Source organism: Eucyclogobius newberryi, unplaced genomic scaffold (assembly GCF_026437365.1).
Source record: "Eucyclogobius newberryi isolate DKJ021-1_F unplaced genomic scaffold, fEucNew1.0.hap1 SCAF_9, whole genome shotgun sequence".
In the NCBI taxonomy this organism is placed as follows: domain Eukaryota; kingdom Metazoa; phylum Chordata; class Actinopteri; order Gobiiformes; family Gobiidae; genus Eucyclogobius; species Eucyclogobius newberryi.
Genome location: NW_027316532.1, coordinates 17,966,500 through 17,993,739, shown reverse-complemented (window position 1 = coordinate 17,993,739; position 27,240 = coordinate 17,966,500). Strand labels below are relative to the sequence as shown.

At 44.1% G+C, this 27,240-nt stretch overlaps 1 protein-coding gene across 1 annotated transcript in view; it reads right to left on the bottom strand.

The window, feature by feature from the left end:
- nek7 (NIMA-related kinase 7) overlaps nucleotides 1-27,240 on the bottom strand; it is a 179,640-nt gene that overhangs the window by 126,409 nt on the left and 25,991 nt on the right. The window contains exon 2 of the mRNA XM_072438124.1: nucleotides 8,914-9,002. Coding sequence (XP_072294225.1) covers nucleotides 8,914-8,973 — 60 coding nt within the window. The 5' untranslated portion in view covers nucleotides 8,974-9,002. The remainder of the gene's footprint in view (nucleotides 1-8,913; nucleotides 9,003-27,240) is intronic.

Genomic DNA, 27,240 nt, shown 5'->3' with positions numbered 1-27,240 from the left:
GTATGTTGTTGTATGTCAGGCGTGTGTTGTATGTTGTTATATGTCAGGCGTGTGTTGTATTTTGTATGCCAGGTGTGTATTGTATGTTGTTGTATGTTGTATGTCAGCCGTGTGTTGTATGTTGATGTATATTGTATGTTGTTGTATATTGTTGTATGTTGTATATTGTTGTATTTTGTATGCCAGGCGTGTGTTGTATGTTGTTGTATGTCAGGCGTATGTTGTATGTTGGATGTCAGGTGTGTGTTGTATGTTGTTGTATGTTGTACGTCAGGCGTGTGTTGTATGTAGTTGTATGTCAGGTGTGTGTTGTATGTTATTGTATGTTGTACGTCAGGCGTGTGTTGTATGTTATTGTATATTGTATGTCAGGCATGTGTTGTATGTTGTTGTATGTTATATGTCAGACGTGTGTTGTATGTTATTGTATGTCAGGTGTGTGTTGTAAGTTATTGTATGTTGTATGTCAGGCGTGTGTTGTATGTTGTATGTCAGACGTGTGTTGTATGTTGTTGTATGTCAGGCGTGTGTTGTATGTTATTGTATGTTGTATGTCAGGCGTGTGTTGTATGTGTTGTTGTATGTTGTATGTCAGGTGTGTGTTGTATGTTATTGTATGTTGTATGTCAGGCGTGTGTTGTATGTTGTTGTATGTCGTACGTCAGGCGTGTGTTGTATGTGTTGTTGTATGTTGTATGTCAGGTGTGTGTTGTATCATCTGGACTCTAACTGAGTCCAGATGACTACAACTGAAGCTTTTTCTACTATGTTGTTGTATGTTGTACGTCAGGTGTGTGTTGCATGGTCGATGTCAAACGCCGCCGTGTCAATCATTCACATCGTGGACTTTCCGCCACAGGAAATGTGAACTTTTCTCCACATTAATTATGCATAATGCTGAGGAAATTTCACTTTTACAATTTCAGCTCTTTTTTTTTTTTGGAGTCATTCAAGTTTGATGAGGGGGGACGAGCTTTGAGCGCCGCAGCGAAGCATTGTGGGTAACATCTACGAGGGACATCTCGGGTAAAAAGGTGACACAAAACACAAAACAGCCGAGGGGCGAAGTGTGCAGCCGGGGGATTGAGAGGGGACGGAGGGACGAGAAGGAGAGAAGGAGAGAAGAAGGGAGGGAGGGACAGGACGAAGTGACAGGGAGTGAGAGGAAAGAAAGAGGGAGGAAAAGAAGTGAAGAGAGAGAGAGAGAGGGAGGGTGAAGCAGACAGACAGACAGCTTATCGGAGGAAGTGTGCGACGAGCTGCCCAGTAATGACACCGCTGCCAAAGACAAGTGACAGGCCATGAGCTGCAGGAGAAGGGGAGGAGAGGGGGAGGAGAGAGGGATGAGAGGGGGGTGGAGAGAGGGAGGAGAGGGGGAGGAGAGGGGAAGGAGAGAGGGAGGAGAGGGGGAGGAGAAGGGAAGGAGAGGAGAAGGGAAGGAGAGGAGGAGAGGAGGGAGGAGAGGAGGGAGGAGAGGGGGAGGAGAGGGGAAGGAGAGAGGGAGGAGAGGGGGAGGAGAAGGGAAGGAGAGGAGAAGGGAAGGAGAGGAGGAGAGGAGAGAGGAGAGGAGGGAGGAGAGGAGGGAGGAGAGGGAGAGAGGAGAGGAGGGTAAAGACAAACGGCAGAGGGAGAAGGTGTGATGTGACAGAACGGCCGTGCCACGAGGCGGACACCGAAAGAGCCAGAGGTGCAGTTTCCCCCGCTGAGAGGCAGAAGAGGACGGACATGTGACGGGGAGAGCTGGAGGACGGGGGAGCTGGAGGACGGGGGAGCTGGAGGACGAGAAAAGCAAACGGTTATACTCGGTCTGGTTTGGGGAAATAAATGAAACTGAGATTGCGGTTAGATTTTGATAGTTTTGCGTTGCACATTCTAAACGCATTTAAAAGCTAAAAGACATGCCCGGCCCCTGTCTAAAAATGTGGCCCAGACAAGTGCATTACATGACAAATATTATAACGAACTAGTTACACACAAACAGCAGTTGTGGTGTTTATGTTTCCACACTAAATCTCATTTAATTTATTTGGGATGTTTTACTATTAAATTTGCACAAATTATTAATACACTTTTGATGACCTGACCCGGTGCCCAGGCAAACCTCTGTGGACCCCCTGGAATCTCTGTGCCCTTATTTGTGTTTATAGGTCAAGTGCATGTGAACCATTTATGTTTAAGTCACACTTGTTATATTTATTAAGAGTATTGTTAAGTCTTGTCTTGTGTTGTGTTAAAACATGAAATACTGTAAAAAGAGGGTTCCACGGCGCGCACAGGACAAAGCCGCTCCCGTGCGAGCTCGGAGCATGACACGCCTGCAGCGCTCCTGGTGGACACGCTGTTTCCCTGTAAATGTGTACAAATGGTCGAGGAGGGAGCGATGCTGCTTGAGCGGGGGACACGCAGCAAAGGCAGGAGCGAGGTTCAGCCCACCTCCTCAGGCACCGGCCCCCCCGAGCACAGTACCATGTAATATTCATGGTCAGAGGTGAGCCGGAGCCCAGCCGGAGCCGGTCAAAGCGGCTCAGCCCAGAGGTGTTTCTCCATCTGCTGCTGGAGCCGGAGCCGGGTCCGGGGCCCGCGCAGCGCTCCTGTCTGTCAACGTCTGCGGTGACCATCAACATGTGATCTGAGGGCCCCGCTCGCCAGCGCTCCCACTCACTCAAAGAGCAAATCAGCATTAAAAATGCACATCTTAGCAGCTCCTCTGGTTTACCTAATGCATATGCATCATACCTCCGGGAGCCAGAGGAACGATATCGCACCAGATCCAGAATATCCTCATCGCATATACAATTCAGATTTGCGCTGCTTTCTTCCTCAGCGCCGCGGCAACACTGAACCTTTGGAACGTTGAACGAGCACTTGTTGAAACACCTGGATGCTGCGCAGACAGACGTCTACTTAACATGCAGTGTGCCGCGCTTCCTTTGTAATTGGAGACAACTTTTTAATTAGCAACCGGCACATTGTGGTATAAATATAAAAGACACAACCTTAAGACACCTTCTACATCCAGGATTTATTATTCGAAAGCGTTTGAAAATGATGAGATGGTTTCGGGAGCAAGATGGCACCTGGAAAATACTGTGAATTAATTTAGGGAAGGCAGACGGCGTCTTAATTTCATTTGTCCGTTTCACGCAACGAGGGAAACAAATATAATCTATTTCTGTTTTTATGTTATTTTCCTATTCAAGAACAAACTGAAATGTCTTTCTGTATTTATGAAGAGCGTTTGGTTGAAGGGCATTTCACATGTCAATCACTGGAACACGGCCCATATCAGACACTGAACCAACGCCACCGTCAAATGCAGTGGATAGAGATTAATGACATGTTTAATAGTGATGAATACTGTTTAATAGTGATTAATACAGTTTAAAAGTGATTAATACAATTTTTAAGGATTTTAATATGTTTGAATTGACTGAACAGCGGAATTCAGTTGAATAAACCATTTAGTCTTATGTATTTCTAAAAAGAAAGGGGATAAAATACATTCCCGATCAGAGCAGTTGAATGTCGAATGCTAAATAGTTTTATATGTTTGGAATTTAGAAGGTTAAAGTTCATCTGCAATTTCTTCCATTTTTCTAATTCTGACTCAGTTTAATGATGTAAAACCTGTGGTAAATATTTATCATAGTTTTACTCCCATTAAGTTCCATTTTGTGAGGAAAAAAAAATAATAAGAGTTTAAAATGACAGGAAGTGGAGCTGAATCCCTCTGTGATGTCATCAGTGTGCGACACAGAGACGGTTTAAACCATGGTTGGACTAAATAAAGGTGTTTTATGGTATTATTGTGTCAGATCAGAACTGTTGTGTCATTTATGTGGAGTTTGGCTCTTGTTTACAGTCTGGTTGCTAGGTAACCTCTGTAGAATTACCTCTACATGTGTCATATTTGTGCTCCGAAATGTTTAGTCGAATCTGAAATATAAGTGTATTCAGTGTGATTTAGTGAAATGTGAGACTGAGCTGTCATACAGACTTTAAACTCTGGAAAACCTGGAAGATGAATGCGAGAGAACAGTTTGCACGGATCAATCTCCACTTCAGTGAACGGAAAATACCCAAAGAACAGAAATATTCAGAACAACTATGCCAATTCACAACAGGAAGAGGCAAAAGAGTGACAACAACAACAATGTGTGATCGATCTAGAGTCAAGCGTCGATCAATATAAACACAATATAATACTAAAGGAGAGATGGACAGAAAGAGAGAGAGAGAAAGAGAGAACTGGAGAGAGAAAACGGGTAAAATGAGAGAAAGAGATTGTGAGAGAGAGAAAACGAGAGAAATAAGAGAGAGGTAAATAGGTGGAGAGAGAGAAAGAGAGAGGTGGAGAGCAAGAGAGAGAGGTGGAGAGAGAGAACTGGAGAGAGAGAGAGTGAAAGAGAGGTGGACAGAGAGGTGGAGAGAAGGGAGAGGTGGAGAGAGAGAGGTGGACAGAGAGAGAGAGTGAAAGCGAGGTAGAGAGAAAGAGAGAGAGGAGGACAAAGAGAGAGAGAGAGAGACAGAGAGAGAGAGGTGGGGAGAGAGAGAGAGTGAAAGCGAGGTAGAGAGAAAGAGAGAGAGGAGGAGAGAGAGAGAGAGAGGTGGGGAGAGAGAAAACAAGAGAAACAAGAGAGAGAGGTAAATAAGTGGAGAGAGGTGGAGAGAGAGTTTAAGTCAGATTCCTCATTAAAGCTTTCTTTTATCTGGCGTTCTTATGTGTGCGCCGCCCCAATTATCCTTAATTTCCCAAATTACAAAGAGAGTAAACGAAGCCCCTGGGCGATCCCGGTGTCGGCGTTGCCCGGGCGCCGTTCGCATTAAAGGAGAAGAAACACAACTCTATTTCTAGAGTGCTTCCTGGTCCACGCTTACTCTGGGGCAAACGCACCATCCTCTTTGTTTAAGCTCCAGTCAATGGTTGTGGAGGCAAAAACATCCTCCCGGAGAGAGATCAATGAGGGGGGGGGGGGGTGGAAAACGCCAGAGCCGGACCGGAAGGGATATCGAACAAACGGGATGGGCAAGCGAGGAGGCCCGGGTTCTACCGATCGATGCCAGGATTCACCGGCGCCGCCCGTCTCTCCCGGTGAGAAGAGCGAGGAGTGTGAGAGGAGGGAGGGAAGAGGGAGGAGGAACTCACGGAGCTTCACTCGGCATCGTCGTCATGGAGACACGCGGCCAGGACAGGTTACTGGGCAGGTGTGCGGAGAGGCGGCACCGTTCGCGGCCTGTTTTGTAGCTTGTTTTTGCATGTTTCTGAGCTGAACTGAGCTAAACTGAACTAAAAGACAGTTCGAGCTGACGCAGAAGTGGACAGAAATCTACGGGAAACGAGAGATGCGATGCGCTCCGTTGCGCTAATAAACAAACGCACGTGTGTGTTGTATCAGTCCGCACGGGGGAGTGCACATGCGCACTTCCGCCTGCGTTCTCAAATCGCCAAAAAATCGTCCATTGCTCCTTTAATAACAGCAATAATAACAAACACTAACATTTTTAAATAAACTAATTTGAAAAATAAATACATGGCCCAAAAAAAAAAATTGGGAAATTGTGTTAAGGTAAATTTTGTATTGATTTTTAATTATTTTCATGCGATTACTTTTTCTTTTGCTCTATCAATGTTATTTAGTTCCATTTAGTTTCTGATTGCGTTTTTATGTGTAAATATGAGGTGGAGGGAGGTTTTTGTGTATTGTTGTATTTTTGTAATATTTGATTGTCGTTAAAAAAAATAAAAAATTTAAATAAAAAGAATTATGAGCTGCACAGGACTAACTTGACTCATAACTACAACCCAAATCCTTCCGTGTTCAGACGTCTGAGTCCAAAGCCACCCGCGTCCTCTCAAACCACGCCCGTGTACCGTGACTCCGCCGCCGTGTAAAGCGTCGACACCGAGCCGGCTCCGTGCATGTCCGCCCTTCACGGGAACAGAGAAGCATCTGTCCGGTCGGGTGTGGCCGTGCCAAGTACCAGCGCCCCCCCTGACCTTCAGCTCACAGCCCCCCCTAGAGGCCGGGCTGATCTGTGAGTGGCAGATGGGCTCCGGCGGGTTAGAGTGTTTGAAAAGCGCCGTCGTAAAGCCTCTCCGCGGGGCTCCGGTTTGAGCATGACTTCTGACCACGACCGAGTGCTCGGCGCCAAAACACTTCTGCCAACGCTGTTTGTTTGGTTTAAGCCATAATCGTGTTTATGCAGGTCAAAGTATCATGTATTCATCATTTTAGACGTGATATTAAGCCATAAAGGTATAGTACACCTAAAAGTGCAGCGAGGCCACCACACTTGGATTATTGATTTCTACAATATAAATTAAAAAAAATATTATTAAAAACAAATTATAAACTACCGCCGACAACGCAAAATAGCATCAAATGAAATATAAAAAGCGGTATTAAGTCAAAAGATAAGAGCGCGTGAAGCAATTTTTTGCCAAAATCCAGTGGGAGTCTGTGACGCCGCGGCTCCGCCCCTAACTGCGCTGTCCCGGGAAGAGCATGTGAAGACGCGCAAGCCCGTTTCCCTGTCTGCTGCGCGCCTTTATATCGCAAATATACATTTTAAACCCGTTTACCACATTTTCTCGAGCGCGTTTTGCTGTGACTAAGGGTGCACACTTAGAAACGTCAGTTCTACCAGTGCAAAACACGCTAAATCTACTGTTACATTCACCTGCGCGCCGCGTCCCGTCCTCTCCTCCCCCTGGTGCATTTTGGGTAAACCCGGAAGAAAAAATCTTTTTAAATTGAAATTGTGTTTATATTTCGTCTGCCTGTTCAATATATTTCATTAAAAAATCTGTAAACCAAGAAATAAAATAACTGCGGCCTGACTTGACTTCATAAAGCTGGTCCCACACGATTGGAACAGTAACGTATTTGAAAGACAGGAAATGAAGGATGTGTCGTGCGTCAGTCAGTGTGAATTATCGTTATAGTGTCATGTTTTGTTTCAAAATAATCGTAAAAATTCAATGTCGTGACGTAATTTCTACCAATATTTTCCAGAGCCAAGATTCTGATTTCAATATTGCAAGAAAATAAATACATCTCAACAACACAACTTTATTTGCTAAAGTAAACTATCCTCTTCTGCTGAGGGTTCACTCGTCTCTGATTGGTTGACTCCACCTGTCAGTCACTCAGAGCGTGACAGGGCCAGACCAATAGGAGAGGATGGGCCTGACCAATAGGAGGGGAGGATGGGCCTGACCAATAGGAGAAGAGGATGGGCCTGACCAATAGGAGGGGAGGATGGGCCTGACCAATAGGAGAAGAGGATGGGCCTGACCAATAGGAGGAGAGGATGGGCCTGACCAATAGGAGGAGAGGATGGGCCTGACCAATAGGAGCAGAGGATGGGCCTGACCAATAGGAGGAGAGGATGGGCCTGACCAATAGGAGGAGAGGATGGGCCTGACCAATAGGAGGAGAGGATGGGGCAGACCAATAGGAGGAGAGGATGGGCCTGACCAATAGGAGGAGAGGATGGGGCAGATCAATAGGAGGAGAGGATGGGCCTGACCAATAGGAGGAGAGGATGGGGCAGACCACTAGGAGGAGAGGATGGGGCAGACCAATAGGAGGAGAGGATGGGGCAGACCAATAGGAGGAGAGGATGGGGGAAGGTGGTGTTTTGAGCATGAAGCTGCACTAAACAGAATCACAGTTTGACATTAGATCAGATCGTGAGCTCCTGATGCTTCTGTCGTGTGAGAAACGTGTAAACAGACTTCAAAGACCATGATGCTTCACTTCAAAGCTTGTGGAAGAAATTATCAAGTTTTTAGTTTTGTTTTTTCTTGCTTTGTGGCTCTTCTTATTCTCTCTCTCTTTCTGTCTTCCTCTCTTTCTCTGGCTCCTTTCTTTTCAATCTCTCCTCTCTCCTCTCTTTCTCTGTCTTCCTCTCTTTTTTCTCTCGCTTTCACTCGCTCCTCTTTCCTTCTCTCTCCTCTCTTTCTCTCACTCTTCCTCTTGCTTTCTCTCTCTCCTGTCTTCCTCTCTTTCTCTCTTTCTTCTCTCGCTTTCTCTCTCCCCTTCTCTCTCTCCTCTTTTCGATCTCCCCTCTCTCTCCTTCTCTCCTCTCTCTCCTTCTCTCCTCTCTTTTTGATCTCTCCTCTCTCTCCTTCTCTCCTCTCTTTTTGATCTCTCCTCTCTCTCCTTCTCTCCTCTCTTTATGATCTCTCCTCTCTCTCCTTCTCTCCTCTCTTTTCGATCTCTCCTCTCTCCTTCTCTCTTTTCTCGCTTTTTCAGTTGACTGCCAACCGTCATTAAAAGTAACACCACCACAACGGTCTAAGCTCTTACAATATACTGGAGATAAGCTCATGTATAAAACGTGATGATTGTATTGACAGTTTTTGGAAGAAATATGCAAAATAGAACTCGGAACATGTTGAACTTTCTCATTACGTGTTTGGTTTTGGCTCCAGGAACTTGCCGTTTCGATCTTCTGCCTTGAAGCCCTTTCACCTGAGAACAATCACGCCTTTGGAGTTCATTAACGGCACCACTTTCTGAGGTGAAAAGATCATTCCACTTGTGTTTATTCGTGCTGAGAGAAGGTGTTAAAGCAGTTTTAGAACCAGTGATATATAGTGAGATATGAACCATAATCCACAAGGTGACGGTAAATTATACCTAAAGATTCTGACCTCCAGCACAACTTTAAACCATAAGAGTTCTAGAATATTGATATTTCACATGAACGCACCCTACAGCATCCCTACTTCCTGTTTTGAATGACCTTTTGAGGACGTTTGCCCATTGTAAAAACCCACTGCTATGACCTTCTCACCATTAGACCCCGTTTACTCTATTTTCAGAGCGTTTATGGCGTTCACACATGGCGTTCACACATGGCGTTCACACATGGCGTTCACACATGGCGTTCACACGAGAGTACCTGGTTCTGGAACACTGGCACGGCGGCTTGCTGCCCTTGCGTCTGCGCGTCCATGTCCATGGCGTTGAGGGCCCGATGCTTCAACACCGCTGCAAAACAAAACGTACACAGAAAAAACTGAATAATCCGATACGGCCTTGACCAGACGCTCGCTCTCTCCGCTTCACCGGCGATCAATAAAACACTCTAGCCGCCAATGCAAACATCGAGTGGACGAGCTAGTTCGGTTGTCGGGCGGCGGCGGACAATGGTTAAGGGTTCTGGTTTCAGCAGCCCCGACCGGATTGGCGTCGTGCCTGCGGACTTGACACCGCAAGGGGGGAGGGCCGGATCGGGTGGCGGCGGCGGCGGAGTCCGTTTAAGACGCGCTGCGATTTCGCTCGGAACAAAAGCGGAGGACGGCTCGAGGTGTTCCTTGGCACGCGTCCAGGCCACGTTCTCGCCCGATTTACCCCGCTCGCGTCAAACTCCGTGGTAAATGGAGGTCACGCAGAGGTGGTTTTGTCGTACTTTGGCGTCTGGCCTGAACGCAGCGTGGGGCTTTAATGAGGCGGGGCTGCGCGGGACGGCAGCGGAACACGTTTATAGTACGACAGTCGACAATGTGGAACTAACAAATGTTAAAGCAGCTCTAAGGTCAGGCTCATACTGCGGGAAATACCAGAGAGGGATGTACTGTACCTTCTGCTCCATGTCTTCACTTTATGATATAATTATAGATTATTGAACCGTTAGCAACCAGCGAACCAGCAAAAGTGGTTTACCGTATTTTGCGGACTATAAGGCCGCAGTTATTTTATTACTTGGTTTACGTATTTTTAAATGAAATATATTGAACAGGCGGGCGAAATATAAATATAAATATTATTTCAATTTCAAAAGATTTTTTCTTCCGGGTTTACCCATGATGCACCACGGGAGGAGGGGGGGAGGAGACGCGGCGCGCAGGAGCTTGTAACAGTAGATTTAGTGTGTTTTGCACTGGTAGAACTGACGCTTCTAAGTGTGCACCCTTAGTCACGGCAAAACGCGCTGGAGAAAATGTGGTAAAAGGGTTTAAAATGTGTATTTGCGATATAAGAAGTTGGCGCTGCGCGTAACAAACACGGAAACGGGCGCGCGCATCTTCTCATGCTCTCCCGGGGCCGCGCACAGGGACGGAGTCTCACTCCCGCAGGATTTTAACGAAAAATTGCTTCACGCGCTCTTATGTTCTGACTTAAGAGCGCCGACAATGCTATTTTGCATTGTCGGTGGTACTTTATTTAAAAAATATATACAATAATGTATTTTATTTATATTGTAGATATCAATAATCTAAGTTTGGCGGATCCATAAACCAAGTAATAAAATAACTGTGGCCTAAGTGACAATATCGCACTGGAGTATAAGTTGCACCAATCAAAAAATGCATAATAGAGAAGAAAAAACATATATAAGTTGCAGTTGCAAGTGTGAAAATAACAAATAATATCACATATAAGTCCCTCCGGAGTATAAGTATATCAGTATAAATATAAGTATAAGTTGCACCCCGGCCAAAACTATGAAAAAAGTCTGGAAAATACGGTATTTCCTTAAAATAAAAAGGACAACATGAACCCTCATCAAAACTGTGCATTGACTTTCATGTTTTAGGGAAAAGTTATACACTGTTTATTTCAATTAGAAACACGTCCTTTTCAGTTATAAAACATTTCCATGCGTGCACATTAAAAAACAGCAGGTGCCACTAGGAGGCAGTAACATGTAAACGCACAGATACCCTTGGAATTCGATATCCTAAAGTCTGCATTTCCATGAGCCTTTACAACACTGCTCAGATCGTAGCACTGAGGTAGCATTTAAAAACCAGGAAAACTACATGTATTTCATCCGTCTCAGACCTCAAAATGCGTTTTCGACACACTTCACATCCGCTCAGCCGCAATTGTGTGAAAAAAATCTTTGCTTCGAGCGGGAGAAACACCTTGGGAAAAAAAACCTGACTCAACAATATACCAATACATGCACGATACGCGATGAGTTTAGAGGCTACAACGCCGCGCGGGCCGTGATCAGACGCGTAACCTGAATAATTCACAAATATCCTTGGAACGCATGATGCAAAAATGAGATGCGCGTGTGAAATTAGCCGATGAGTCTGGCGTCCGACTGCATTTACGTTTGACGGAGGGTTCACCGCCCGGTCTATACGTCCGCAGTGTGCTAACGTAGCTCAACGATTAGCACCCCGAGCATTCATAATTCACGCTTTGGACTCGACGTGTTCAATGCGCGATGTAAAAGTGTCCTATTCTCCAGGGGTAATACCTGCTGCGGTTGTCAAACAAAATCCATATCCAGATACAAATTGATACTAAAACTCAGATAAAAATTGAATCACGAAACCGGTGTCAAAAGCCTTCTGAATAAGATGCATTTTATCGTCTTCGTGGAGTCATGTCGAGCGTTGCACCTCTTATTGAAAGAGGTTTGGACATTTTAGAATTGCGGCAAATTTCTACGTAACAAATTGATGAGCGTACGACATTTTCTTTAAATTCAGACTGGATTTCTCTGGAACAAACTGTATTTTCTGTATTATACTCGTCATAAAGTAAATGCTCTTGAATTCATAACACTGAACAAACTGCCACGAAATCAAATTTACAAAGCACAGCAGTCCTTTTATTCAGGCTTTTAGTTAGAGACTCGTCTTCCCGTATTTTGGACGAGGTATTTTAAAATGTGGACGGGTTTTTTTTGAGTGCAGGGACGGCCATTTTATAAAAAAATCTTAGAAAAAAAGGGAATATCATCATTAAATTGGGCCGGGAAGCGTTTGACAAAATTCCGCCATTACAGCTTACTGTATACAAGTGAAAATTTGCATGCTGCGCGCTGATTGGTCGACAAAATTTGTGTGCTTGGCTCTGATTGGCTGCCGAGCCGTGGTCAGGAGAATGCCAAAGCTACTCGTTTTTTCGCCTAGTCGCCCCCGTACCCCCGGACAAAATTATTTGGACAGGGTTAGGGATGCATACCTAAACCCACGTTCAGGTTCAAGTCCGGATTCGAATCCAGAGGTTTAGGTAAACCAGGCCATATTTACATAATGTTATAACAACATAACACAAGCTACTTCGCTAAATTAAGTTGAAGACACTTGAACAAGGACGACTATCAACCACAAAGCTTAACTGCAGATTGAAATAAACTCAACTTGTCTGCTTTATTCACTGTTTTTAACAGAAGTTACAACTTACAAATCACAAGCTACTAGCTAGCTGCTAAACAGTTAACACACATCACTTGAGGAACAACTAAAGACTCAACAACAAGAGCATGTTGAGTATTGTTGACGGAGTCAGTCTGGGTCAAGGGTCAAAGCAGCTGTTTCATCTGATACAATGTTTCGCCTTTAGATACATTTCCACTCTATAATTTTGCAGATCCATTAGCATCAAAAGTCAGGTAAAAACCTTCAAACAGACAATACACCAGTGTCAATAATTAAGTCACAGTGTAAAATAACAGAGTTACAGAAACTAGCATAAAAGTCAACTTGAATCACTATAAAGCATCAACAGCAGTAGTATCATCAAAAGTAGAATACAAAAATATTTTACACAACACATCAAAATACATCATATTAGCAGCATTAAACACCAGACCATAATTAACAACTGTAGAATACAAATACAAAATACTATTACAAAATATAAACTCCAATGAATGAATGCAGCAATTAAGCAATATTACTTTGACTTTACTTTGTATTTACTTAATGCCAAATACATCACACCACAACATAACACTTAAGTTATTTCATTCATATTTACACCCAGACCAAAGCACAACCCAGACAAGAAACCACGCTGACCCCGCCCCTTTAACACGTGACGACGCACGCAATCCATAACTTTGCACAGCTTAAAACAGTTCAAATAAAGCCAGCGATCTTACCAGCTTCACTTTAATGTTCACATGTGGAATCGTGCGAGGCGCTCCTGTCTCTCGCATCTTTAAACTTATTTCGGCGGCTTCAACTTATGCCCGGAAGACGCATGCGTCGCTAATTAGGGTCCGTGTGCGCCATTGACAGCGGCGCAGGGCAGTGTTTACGTCTTTTCCAGCGCGAATTTCACGATCAATGGAAGGTTTAAGATGGTCTAGATTCTAGAACAAAAAGGATATAGTATTTGAGCGCTATATTTTATACGAGTCCAGAACGAATCACCGGGGTTTCGGTTTTTTTGGACCTGAACCGAAACAAGAGGAAGGTTTAAATCTGCATTTGATTTACAGTAAACACAATCAGCAACATTAACATTTAGACTAAACAAAAAAAGCAATTGCTAAACAAAGTCAAGAATCACATTTGTAAAGGTTTAAACTACAGGGTGAACAAGATCTACCATAAAAACACAAGCTATTTTGTTGTTTTTGTGGAACATTACTAAAATAATGAGCCTTAGCGATAATTGCGCATATTCAAACTGTGATTTTGTTTCCGTTTGTGCTTAATTGCGCGCCTTGTTTCCCTGACAACAGTAAACAGGTCTCCTTTAATGTCACAAACGCGCCGCAGAGGCTTCGTTCCCCTCGGCCGGGGCGGAGGGGCCAGCTGTACGTTCGGACGGGGGGCTCGCTGACATTCGCCGGCGTTTCCGAGGATGCCGAGCCCCTCCCCGAGGTCCGGCCAATTAAAACTCCCCCGGCGAAGAGGGAGGGGCGAGCGGACACTTCAGCCCACACGCACTAAAGGTTAATCAGGAGGATCCGACGTGTCCGCTGCACCACTGATGAGTATCCGTGGCTTTCGGAGCGGGACCGTTGCCATGGCGATAGAGAATTTGGAACCACATATCCAACGGTGAAAAGAGTCCACCTGAACGGCAGAAGTGTACGGAGAACGGCACAAGGTCAGGACTAAACGAGACGCCGGATCTGGTGGAGGCGCGAGAACATGGAACGATGAACCGGGACGAGGGGGTCTGTTCGCTCTCCTGCACCTGAGAGACACCAGACTGCAGATGGCGGCGTCGTCCTGCCTCTATCGGTGGGGAAAACGTGCAAACTGTGTTCAGTGACATCTCTGAAGAACACGGCGGTTTACAGAGGATTGAGCTGACAAGGAAATTATACTTTTTGACCATCAGGCTGCCCCAAATAATTTGTATGTTTGCTGTAACCCGACCCAACATTTTTCAAGTGGGTCGGTAGGTAGGTACTTTATTTCTTTTTTTACTTTGAAGGCAAAAAAAAATATCCAAATCGATGCCATTTTTTTTATGGTTTTCGCAACATTTTCGGCTTTAAAATATTTATAGCGAGTTCCAGTGATACAAAGTTATTCAACACAGCGCTTTTTGGAAAAAAATGTCGGTGAGTCGGTGAGATATATGACAAAATAAAAGATTTGGCATAATTTTGACCAAATGCCTTTTTTTTTGTCAGTCAGCTATTTTTTTACCGAGTCGGTCGGGTTACGGCAAACAGAAATTTTCAGAAATGAATTTAAGTCATTTTACATTAGAATTTACCGTTTTATTTAAATATGTCTTTAATTTTCAACCACCCTTTTTACGCTTACTTGTTCTTTTCAAGTTAAATACCAGCGTCTACTTAAATTGAACATACTTAGGTCATGATTCAAGCAGTTTTTTAACAATTATCTAAACGCTTGCATGAAAGAAAAAATGTATTTCCCGGATGTCTTTTGCGTTTGCTTTCACTTTAGCGCGACATAATACTAAATGTATCCAATGTGTTGCAGGAGGTAGTGACGATACACAGAAGGAAACAAACGCTAAGGCGACTGGACCATAACACGCCCAAGAACACTTCTGTTTATGGCGTGACAAATCTACCGTATTTTCCGGAAGTCGCGCTGGAGTATAACTCGCATTTTTTGGGGAAATGTATTTGATAAAATCCAACACCATGAAATGCAGTTTAAAATAATAACAGATTAGAGAACATGGTGAATAGGTGTACGTATGCTAACGCTAACACCTTCAGCTACATGACGCACAGACAGAACTGTGGTAAGTGTCTGGTATGTTAACGTAACATATGAACAGTTATTCAGATAACTATAGCATAAAGAACATGCTAACAAGTTTACCAAAGCATCAGTTTTACCCTAAATCACTAAATCTATTGAATTCTTCTTCCTCTGTGTCACTTCTAAACAACTCCACAAACTCCAGAGGTAGAGGAAGTGCAGATTCTTCTTCTGCGTCGCTTAGAGCCTAGAGCGCCCTCTTGTGGTTGTCAGTGTGAAAATAACAAATAATATCACATATAAGTCACTCTGGAGTATAAGTTGCCCAGCCAAAACTATAAAAAAGGTGCAACTTACATTTATATTTATTCGATTTGAAAAGTACCCACACTTCAGCGTCTCCACGGGAATAGACGCTGTACAAAGACGTAGCGACTCGTTAGCGTACTGTAAATGCATGCTAAGTGACCTGCCCTTTTGTGGCGCGACGTGGAACGGGAAATGCCAAAAGGCGGCTGGTCTCGTTTTGCCAGGACATTTTCCTCCTGCCTCTCGCACCTCACTCGTGGGCTCGGTTAAAGCGCTCTGGCACCCTGTAACTCCTCCCTGCCCTTCCTCGCTGCGTCGCTGCCTGTCTAAATGTCATAATATCCGGGGGGGCATCCGCGCTCTGAACCCAAATGCCTCACCTCCCATGGCCCACATTAACCGGATCAATTAAGACTGCCATGTCGCATTAACGCACCGTGGAAAAAAAGGAATAACTAATTACGTTCTTTGGCTGGGGAGAAGCAAAAGGAGCACCGGGTGTGATCTTTTGGATGTCGTTGAAGTACGTCGGGTCTATCAAAGGGCTGGCGGTGATGGCCGACCTGAAGATTGACTGAACTTTCATCATGTAAAGACTAATTCGACACAATCCTGCCTCTCTATAAACTCTCTCTCGGTTTCATTTTAAATCCGCCGGGCCGCTGCCTCCTGGACTCTTCACTCTTGGTTTGGTTTGGTCGGCTTCAATAGGTTCAAGAGTTCTGGACCTTTGAGTATGAGCGCTGCGTGGTGTTAGGAAATCCACGTTTCCCACAGCTTCACGCGGCCTCAGAATTGCTTTTTAGTGATGATAAACTCTGCAACAATCACAATATTTACCCAACGTCAAACACACTATTTAAACACAACCACGCCTATATTTTCATTTAAATAGAAGAGATAGGACAGATGCAGAGTGAAATGGGGAGAGAGGCCAGAGACATTTAGCAAATTATCAAAGCAATCAAACTCACCACGTCGCAGTGGAAGCAACTGCACATGTGCAACGCCCCTAACCACTTCCTTTTACGATTAAAAAAAAAAAAACACAAGCAGCTGAATAAATGTCATAATGTGGAACATTTCAGGCAAAGAAATACATTTGCAAGTAGGCGGCGGCCCCTCCTCCAGGACAAGTCACATTGTGCAAAAATAACTCAAAACGGACTAGAAATAACCCCATAAATCCAGACAGAGGACTTGGACTTGAAAGAAGGTTTCAAGTCCACGCCATCTTTCAATGAATCAATATTTAACTGCAAAGTTTCAGAGCACTGCACATGTTAGATAATATAAGATAAATTAAACTTTATCTGTCTCACAATGGAGAAATTCCAGTTTTGTAACAAGGATCAGGCACAGAAGTATAATAATAAAAACAGATAACTTAGAAAAAACTTGTGTATTCTTAATAATAACACTTATTTTCAGCTGTTATATGGACAGAAAATATTGCACCAGGATGATTGGCATTATGTCACAGTATTGCACTTGACTATGACAGTATTGCACATCAATATAACAGTATTGCACATGACTATAACAGTAGTGCACATGATTAAAACAGTATTGCACATGATTAAAACAGTATTGCACATGACTATGACAGTATTGCACATGATTAAAACAGTATTGCACATTATTAAAACAGTATTGCACATGACTGACAGTATTGCACATGAATATAACAGTATTGCACATGACTATGACAGTATTGCACATGATTAAAACAGTATTGCACATGACTATGACAGTATTGCACATGATTAAAACAGTATTGCACATGACTATGACAGTATTGCACATGAATATAACAGTATTGCACATTACTATAACAGTATTGCACATGATTAAAACAGTATTGCACATTATTAAAACAGTATTGCACATGACTATGACAGTATTGCACATGAATATAACAGTATTGCACATTACTATAACAGTATTGCACATGATTAAAACAGTATTGCACGATTAAAACAGTATTCCACATGACTATAACAGTATTGCACATGACTAACAGTATTGCACATGATTATAACAGTATTGCACATGATTATAACAGTATTGCAAATGACTATTGTATTGCACATGACTATAACAGTATTGCACATGACTATTGTATTTCACATGAATGATAAAAAGCTGAATGACACATGTTCAGTGCTACAAGTGTTCATTGTAGAGCGTTGACCACTGACACACAATATGGTTGACCACTCACACACAATATACTGACCACTCACACACAATATGGTTGACCACTCACACAATATACCGACCTCTCACACAATATACTGACCACTCACACAATATACTGACCTCTCACAATATACTGACCACTCACACACAATATGGTTGACCACTCACACAATATACTGACCTCTCACAATATACTGACCACTCACACACAATATGGTTGACCACTCACACAATATGCTGACCACTCACACACAATATGGTTGACCACTCATACAATATACTGACCACTCACACACAATATGGTTGACCACTCACACAATATACCGACCTCTCACACAATATACTGACCACTTACACACAATATGGTTGACCACTCACAATATGCTGACCACTCACACACAATATGGTTGACCACTCACACAATATACTGACCACTCACACAATATACTGACCTCTCACACAATATACTGACCACTCACACACAATATGGTTGACCACTCACACAATATGCTGACCACTCACACAATAAACTGACCACTCACACAATATGCAGACCACTCACACACAATATGGTTGACCACTCACACACAATATGGTTGACCACTCACACAATATGGTTGACCACTCACACAATATGCTGACCACTCACACACAATATGGTTGACCACTCACACACAATATGGTTGACCACTCACACACAATATGGTTGACCACTCACACAATATGCTGACCACTCACACACAATATGGTTGACCACTCACACAATATACTGACCTCTCACAATATACTGACCACTCACACAATATGCTGACCACTCACACACAATATGGTTGACCACTCACACAATATGCTGACCACTCACACACAATATGGTTGACCACTCACACAATATGCTGACCACTCACACACAATATGGTTGACCACTCACACACAATATGGTTGACCACTCACACAATATACTGACCTCACACACAATGTACTGACCACTCGCATGCAGCAGGACTTCTTCATTTAGTCATTAGCAGCGTCATGTGGCTCAAACTTCTCATATCAGTAGAAACACGACTTGTGCTTATTCTTGCTTGGCGTGACAAGTAGGGTCTGCTTTCCCGGGCGGCTCTTACCTCTGGAAGCAGAGTCTTTTGACGTCCAGAGCATTTGTCGGGCGCGAGCAGCCGTGGCAACACAAAGCGTTTGTCATGTGGATGTGAGACGCTGCGGCTGCGACTGTGGCAGCCCAAAAACTAAATCCCCAAAACTATTCATAGGCGCTCGGCGAAGGGGCCCGCGACAGCTGTAACGCCGCACGCTCACACTTATGTTTCGCTCGCCAAGCCGCACAATCAAGGCGAAAAACGATGACACTGTACACGGAAGGCGAGTGTGTTCTTTTACTAAAGTTGGACGGCATGTACAATTTCCGGCGAAAACTTTGAGAGATCCGCGGGCGCACGATCAAGCTCGCGCTCTCATTTCGTTTCCGATGAAGCTGTTGTTTTCGTGCGCGGCGGAATAAAAACGAGAGTCTCTCCCTGCAGCCGGCCCGCCAACTAGTAGTGTAAACAAACAGCGCTTTCTGACCGCCTTTCCGTCAAAGGCAAGGCGCGGCCCGACTTCTCGCGGCGGGGGGGCTCCATGCCGAGGTAATAATGGGATGGAGTATAGACGCGGTGGGACAGAAGAGGAGGAACAAAGCGCGAGCAAACAGCCGGAACGTGTGGACACAACACCGAGCGGCGTTGGATAGATGGCCGTTGGAATCATACTTGTTAGCATGTGTTGTTAGCGTGTGTTATTAGCGTGTGTTGTTAACGTGTGTTGTTCGCGTGTGTTGTTAGCGTGTGGATGAAGGGAAAGCGTGTTGAAAGAGCTGGTTCTGGTGATCGTCGCATCAGGCAGAGGAAACGTGTCTTGTGAAGAGTAAAACATACATTAGATATTTTTATGTCTTTTGGGCAGCGTTGAGAAGAATACTTTGTAAATTTATTTAGAGGATGCCTGTGTCCAATGGATGAAAAGGACAAGAAGAGTTGATGTGTCTAAATGATTATAATGCTGCCTTCACCCATTAGCTTAAACTGTACCGGTACACATTTTCACTACATACCAAAATTGTGAATACAATTGTGTATTATCATACAGTGCTCACTGGCCTATACACCATGTAATAGTATGTTTAGGCCTATACACCATGTAATAGTATGTTTAGGCTTATACATCATGTAATAGTATGTTTAGGCTTATACATCATGTAATAGCATGTTTAGGTCTATACACCATGTAATAGTATGTTTAGGCTTATACATCATGTAATAGTATGTATAGGCTTATACACCGTGTAATAGTATGTTTAGGTCTATACACCGTGTAATAGTATGTTTAGGTCTATACACCATGTAATAGTATGTTTAGGCTTATACACCATGTAATAGTATGTTTAATAATAATAATATAATAATAACTTTTATTTATATAGCGCTTTTCAGTGACCCAAAGACGCTGAACATAATAAAAAAGGGGGGGGTATTTACAGACAGGGGGGACAACACGTACAGAACACATTAATATACAGATAAAATGAACAAGACAGAAGAAGTAGAGAGAAAAATATGGGGATGTAACAGGGGGTAGAAGAGTAGGCAATGGGGTAGAGGAGGCTAGGGGTAGGGGAGGTCATAGGCTTGGGTGAAGAGGTATGTTTTTAGGCGGGATTTGAATGTTGTGAGTGAGGGAGAGTGGCGGACAGGTTGGGGGAGGGAGTTCCAGAGTCGGGGTGCTGTTCGGGAGAATGCTCTGTCGCCAAAAGTTTTGAGTCGGGATGTTGGTGCAGTCAGGGTGAGAGAGGAGGAGGATCGGAGAGCTCGGGTGGGGCTGTGGGGGATGAGGAGGTCAGACAGGTAGGGGGGGGCAAGGTGGTGAAGAGCTTTGAAGGTGAGGAGGAGTATTTTAAAGTTTATGCGCTGCTTGATGGGGAGCCAGTGGAGAGAGCGGAGAACGGGAGTGATGTGATCACGGGACCGGGTGTGGGTGAGGAGGCGGGCAGCGGAGTTTTGGACCATTTGGAGTCTATGGAGGGAATGGGAGGAGATGCCAGTGAGGAGGGAGTTGCAGTAGTCAAGGCGGGAGGAGATGAAGGCATGGATGAGGGATTCAGCAGCGGGGAGGGTGAGGCAGTGTCGGATTTTGGCGATGCGGCGGAGGTGGAAGTATGAGGTCTTGACAATGTGGCTGACATGGGGAGTGAAGGAGAGGGTGGGGTCCATGATGACACCGAGATTGCGTACCAGGGTAGAGGGGGTGATGGTCGAGGTGTCGATGCTGAGTGAAAAGGGACCAGTTTTATTGAGAGTGGATTTGGTGCCAATGAGGAGGAGCTCTGTTTTGTCACTGTTCAGTTTGAGGAAGTTGAGAGTGAGCCATGATTTTATTGTAGAGATGCAGGTTTCAATGTGGCTGAGGGGAGGGTTTTGGGTGGATTTGGTGGTGAGGTATATCTGGGTGTCGTCAGCGTAGCAGTGAAAGTCCAGGTTGAGTTGGCGGAGGATGTGACCAAGGGGGAAGATGTAGCAGATGAAGAGGAGGGGGCCGAGGACTGAGCCCTGGGGGACCCCCTGCGTTACTGGGGAGAGGGTGGATGAGTGACCGGAGAGGGAAATGAACTCTTGCCTGTTGGTGAGGTAGGATGTGAGCCAGTCAAGTGCAGAGCCCTCAACGCCCAGTTGGCGCAGCCTTTGTAGGAGGATGGAATGGTTTATAGTGTCAAAGGCTGCGCTGAGGTCTAGTAGTAACAGGATGTTGAGGGCCCCGGAGTCTGCAGAGGTGAGGAGATCGTTGAGTACTTTGACCAGGGCTGTTTCAGTGCTGTGAAGTGGGCGGAAGCCAGATTGGAGGGGTTCATAGAGGTTGTTTGACTGGAGGTGGGTGTGAAGTTGGGCGGCGACGATGCGTTCCAGCGTTTTTGAGAGGAACGGCAGGTTGGAGATGGGGCGGTAGTTGGAGAGGTTGGCGGAGTCTAGGGTGGGTTCTTTGAGGATGGGGGTGATGGAGGCCAGTTTGTAGATGGAAGGAACATGGCCGAGGGATAAAGACTGGTTGAAGAGGGTGGTGAGATGGGGGATGAGAGCAGGGAGGCAGGCCTTGGTTAGAGTCGTTGGGAGGGGGTCGAGAGAGCAGGTGGTGGTTTTGGAAGCGGTGATGAGGTCTATGATATGAGAGGAGTTAACAGAGGAGAAGGTGGTGAGGGGAGGGAAGGGTGGGTGGTCAGGGAGAGGAGGGGGGGCAGGGGTGGGGGTGGTGATGGAGTTAATGGAGACGGCAGTCATGGAGCTGTTGATTTTGGAAATTTTGTCATTGAAGGCAAGGAGGGAAGAGTTGCAGAGGTCAGGGGAGGAGGGTGGAGTGATGTCCGGTGGCTGGAGCAGCTTGTTGACGGTGGAGAACAGGGTGCGAGGGCTCCGGTGGGAGCTGTTGATGAGGGTGGAGAGGTGGGCAGATTTGGCGGCTTGGAGAGCGTCACGGTAGGAGGAGATGTGTAATTTGAAAGCTTCGGCGTGGACGGTGAGGCGGGTTCTTTTGAGGAGTCGTTCGAGTTGGCGGCCAGTCTGCTTCATGGTGCGGAGTTCAGGGGTGTACCAGGGGGCGGGGTTGATGTATGAGACGGAGGAGGTTTTCCAGGGGGCTAGGGAGTCAAGGGAGTTGGGCTTATACACCATGTAATAGTATGTTTAGGCCTATACACCATGTAATAGTATGTTTAGGCTTATACACCATGTAATAGTATGTTTAGGCTTATACACCATGTAATAGTATGTTTAGGCTTATACACCGTGTAATAGTATGTTTAGGTCTATACACCATGTAATAGTATGTTTAGGCTTATACACCATGTAATAGTATATTTAGGTCTATACACCATGTAATAGTATGTTTAGGCTTATACACCGTGTAATAGTATGTTTAGGCTTATACACCATGTAATAGTATGTTTAGGTCTATACACCATGTAATAGTATGTTTAGGCTTATACACCATGTAATAGTATGTTTAGGCTTATACACCATGTAATAGTATGTTTAGGCTTATACACCGTGTAATAGTATGTTTAGGTCTATACACCATGTAATAGTATGTTTAGGCTTATACACCATGTAATAGTATATTTAGGTCTATACACCATGTAATAGTATGTTTAGGCATATACATCATGTAATAGTATGTTTATGGTGCATGTACCTTTAGAAATAATGAAGGTACATTAACCTGTTACCAACTACCTGCTCACCGGCGAGCATTTTCTATATCTCAAATATTCTCTTACATAATCACTTTTATTTACGTGGTCAATACCAACAAGCCATACATCATTTTAAAGCTTTTTCTCTCAACAAAACAAATATGTCATTGATTTACATTGAATAATATGCTCCAAGAAGCAATTGCCAATAGTATGTGAGAAAGTCTCAACTTTTACAAACGCATGTCCTACCTGTTTGCTGTTTATGACGGACAAAACGGCTTTAATTCTGTACATCCTTGTACTCAGTCTGTCCGTAAGGAATCATTGAACAACAATATCCACTTGTATTTTTCCTGAAGTTATACGATTTTGAGATATTGTCAAGTAAACAAAGTTTTCTTCTCTGACGATATTCAGGATTAAGGCTCGTCCGGCGCATTTCTCCGTCCATAACAAATGACCTGTTTGACTTATAAGATGGTGTTTGGCATCGATCTCTTCCTCAGACTGTTACCTACAGAATGAGACCATTTCTGTCACCGGGTTTGTTCTCCACAGCCTCCGGAGGAAAAAATGCGCTGGTTCCAACGCGCAAAACGTGTTTTTAGCCACATAGCTAACGTTAGCAGTGACTTAGCGGACTCTGATTGACATATTATTCCAGGCAATAAAAATAGCTTTCAAATGGGGGGCCGGACTTAGAACTTGTTCACACAGAATCCTCTGTATTCTCGTGCGTAAGGCTGTAAAGAGGAGGAGGCGGCTAGATTTTACGCATCATGTTTTCTGATTTTATTAGCCTTTTGGACGCGCATTTTGTTAGATGTATGTATTATTATATCAATACAAAAATAAAATAAAAATATTATTTTTTTTTTGTTTTTCACCTTTTATATGGGAAATTCATGGGTAAACTCATATTTACACATTTTCACATACATTGTTTTTAGCAGTTATAATGGGTATTAGTGGCCTACAAAACATAAAAATGTATGTTTTATGATCATAGAGGAGCTAAAATTGTAATAAAACAGTTTGGCACAGTTGGCACATATTTGGATCACTTGTTCCGAATATACTTTTTGATACATAAAGGTCAAAAGCACCAAAATGCTTGTTCCTAGAGATCTGAAACTTTACACAGTTGTTGTCAACAAGATAAACATCATGTACAGTGAACAGCATAAGCACACAATGAAGTATGTCATGCTCAGGACCACTATAATATAAGATAAGATAAACCTTTATTGTCCACACAAGGGGAAATTTCGTTGTTACAACGCAGTAGAACAGGAGGAAAGGACAAATTATAGGAAGTTTCAAAACACACTCTTAATAGAACTCTTATGAACAAAACAAAAAACTGTTATTAACAAAACTCCTCTCCTATCTTAATAGGGAATGGAGGGGGGGAAATAAAATAAAATAAAATAGATAATAAAAAATACAAAATAAAGATAATACAAATTAACAATATTCAGGCGAGACTAAAAAAGGATGTTTTGTTTATGTTTGGGCTTCTGTAGTGTAAGTTCTGAAGCCCTGACAGTGTTCATGTGCACATCTGCAGAAACTAGAAGGCCCAAGCTTTCTAATGATGCATCATACTTGCATGTGGGCTGTAAGATCCTCTTTTAATAAGCAATGCCATTTGGGCATTGTCCAACCATTGTGCACAGGTAACAGGTCAAACCATCCTTGGAGGAAAATGCAACCCCATGTGAGGCAAATTTACCATCCCTTAAAAAATTCTGGGGAGAGCACTGATGTCCCAGCATCCCCTTCTCTGCAAATCAGACTGTGCTGTGCCTTATACACTTCATTCGCTCATTGGTTTCACTCTGTGTTAGTTACAAGTGATTTCTGCTGCTCGAGATGACGGACAGAAGAGGGACATTCAAAGTACAAAAGCTTTGTGTCCATGAACTCTTTCCAATCTGGAGACACGAGACAGTGTAAATGGGGCACACGGAGCTGTAGATGGTGGACAGAGAAGACCGTGGAGGGAGAAGCTCGTTATCCCGCCGCACTGACACCGAGACCGTGGAAGTTAGCATTAGCGGTTTTATAATCTCCTCCTTCCTCCCGCTTTGCATTATTCATCCGAAGTGCCGAACGCTCCGAAACAAAGTGCGAGGGGCCATTGCGTAAAAAGGTAGATCAAGGCGTAGAAACTCTAGAGGACGAGGGGGGACAGAGCGGCGGGGGTCCCGCGGAGAAGAGTGCGACGGATTCTGATACCCGAGCTGAAGAGGGCGCGGCGACGTGGCGATAGCAGAGGCTAGTTAAAACCAGAGACGGGGGGGGAAATGTAAAGTGACACTATCCGGCCCGGGCGTGGGATGAGACGGAATCAAACGCCACCTTTGAGGGCGCCCGGCGACAACGACGACAGAGGGGAAGCGGCGGCCGTGATTACAAGAAGTGGAAGGAAAGCCTTTTGAGTTTGTTGAAAGCCCACCCGAGGCCTCGCACTGATGAGGGACGTGTAGCCGCTAATGACGGAGGGGTCCGGGCGCTGCGGAGGCGAGCTTTTCGATTCATTCTAATCACTGTACAGGATCGTTAGCGCGAATGTGGCGGAGTGGCGGAGCGGACCAATTACACCTCGGCGTGGCGGCGGCGGGCGTCGGCCTTTGAGGACTTGAAGGCGAAAGCGAAGACTTGATGGAATAGAAGATGAAGATGGGAAGAAACTTTTTTATTGTCTCGCAAATCAGGACGTGAGGGACAAAAAACACAGGGACGAATTAAGGAAGACGCGGACAAAACTTCAAAACTTATTCAACGGTCGAAGTGTTTGGAGTTTGACGTTTTTTTTGCTAAATCTGAAACAAAAGTCAGGTTATTAAGAGTAGCTTGGCGCCGCATTCGTTAGGGAACAGAGCGCACCGGAGATCATTTATTTGAAGCTGCGGAAAGAGCATCCAAACGTTTGGGACAAAATTACGTCCTCCTCTTTCTAACGAGATCGTTTAACGGTTAAAATGTCTAAATACATGTTCCAGCCGCATCTTGATAAGAATTTCAAGCCAAAAATGAAATTACCAATTCATATAAAAGGTATCAACAAAGCTAAACAAGAACTACTTACCTTAGAATTAGTTTATACCGTATTTTCCGGACTATAAGTGGTACATTTTTTCATAGTTTTGGCTGGGGTGCAACTATACTTATATTTATACTTATACTCCGGAGCGACTTATATGTGATATCGTTTTGCTATTTTTACACTGGTGCGACTTATACTCCGGACACTACGGTAAATAAGCTCCTGGAAATCCATGGGTTTTTATAATATGGTTTGTTTTAAATGGTTTAAAATGTGATGCTAAATGTACTTTCTCTCTTTTTTTAACCCTGTTCTCACTCTGCTCCTCGTCCCAAACTCAGCTGGAGCACATTTAGCTTCTTTTACAGTTTGATAAAGTCCTCTCCCTGTATTCTATAAACCATTCTTTCAGTTCTACAACATGAGATGCCAAACTAAAGGCCCCTAAGAGCACGTTAAAAGGCTCATAACAAGACACATAATGCATCATATTAGTCCTTTAAGTTTTAAGATATTACCACAATATTTAGAGCAAGAGAATTACAAAATATCCCCAGTTTAAATCTATACTAATGTAATGGACCACGTGAAGGCATTAAACTTGTAAATCTCCATAGAAACAAGCGGCTTGCTGTGTTTTTCACTAGTAAACACCTGTGATCTACACGATAGATTCCATTCTGAACGTTCCAAGACATGAAGAAACATCTCCATGGTGATAACAAGTGGCTGACCCGCAACAGGAAAAGTTAGAGTGTATCTTTAATTTTAGAGCTAAAAACTTGTTGAGCCTGCATTCCAGTCAAATTTGCCCAAAGAGTCAAATTTGATGCATCTGCGTTTTATCTCTAGCGCCACAATCAGGCTTCGTGTTATAAATCATTATTGGAGATTTACTTGGGCAGAAGATATCTAGAGCAATAACAATCATATCACTAATCAATTAATCCACTGATAATTATTTTTGATTCATCGGTTAGTGGTTTGGATTGTGAAAGGCCCGTGAATGAGATTTTGACTCCATTTGACCCAATGTGAGGTACAATTACGGCCAGTTTTGTTCATCCGAAACACTAAATGAACATTCTTCTTTCTTGTGTATAGTCCAGAAAATAATTATTAAACTACTAGGTAACTACTAGGTAGGTAAGATGTTTCTGAGCCGAACATTGTGGAGATCATCGCCACCGATTCAGACAGTGGTTCGACAGTGCTGCCCGCCCTGGACTTATACATGCGACGCAGGCCCCGCCCCCTCGCCGTGCTTCGGGACATTTCTAATGTATGTCGACGCTGTACTGCTGAGACTGTGGCCCCATCCTTGGCACAGAAAAATGCGAGCGGCGGAAATTAAGACAAAGCAAAGCGCCGCGGCCCGCTGGGAAGGCGCGCGGCCGGTGATCTATACGGCTGCTTCCGACTATTTATAACAGCTCTTACTCTCTCACTTCACGTTTTATAGGCTAATGATTATTTCACAGCACAAGTAAATAGCACAGCACAAACAGGGGTGGCTCCATGTGCGGCCCAAAAACT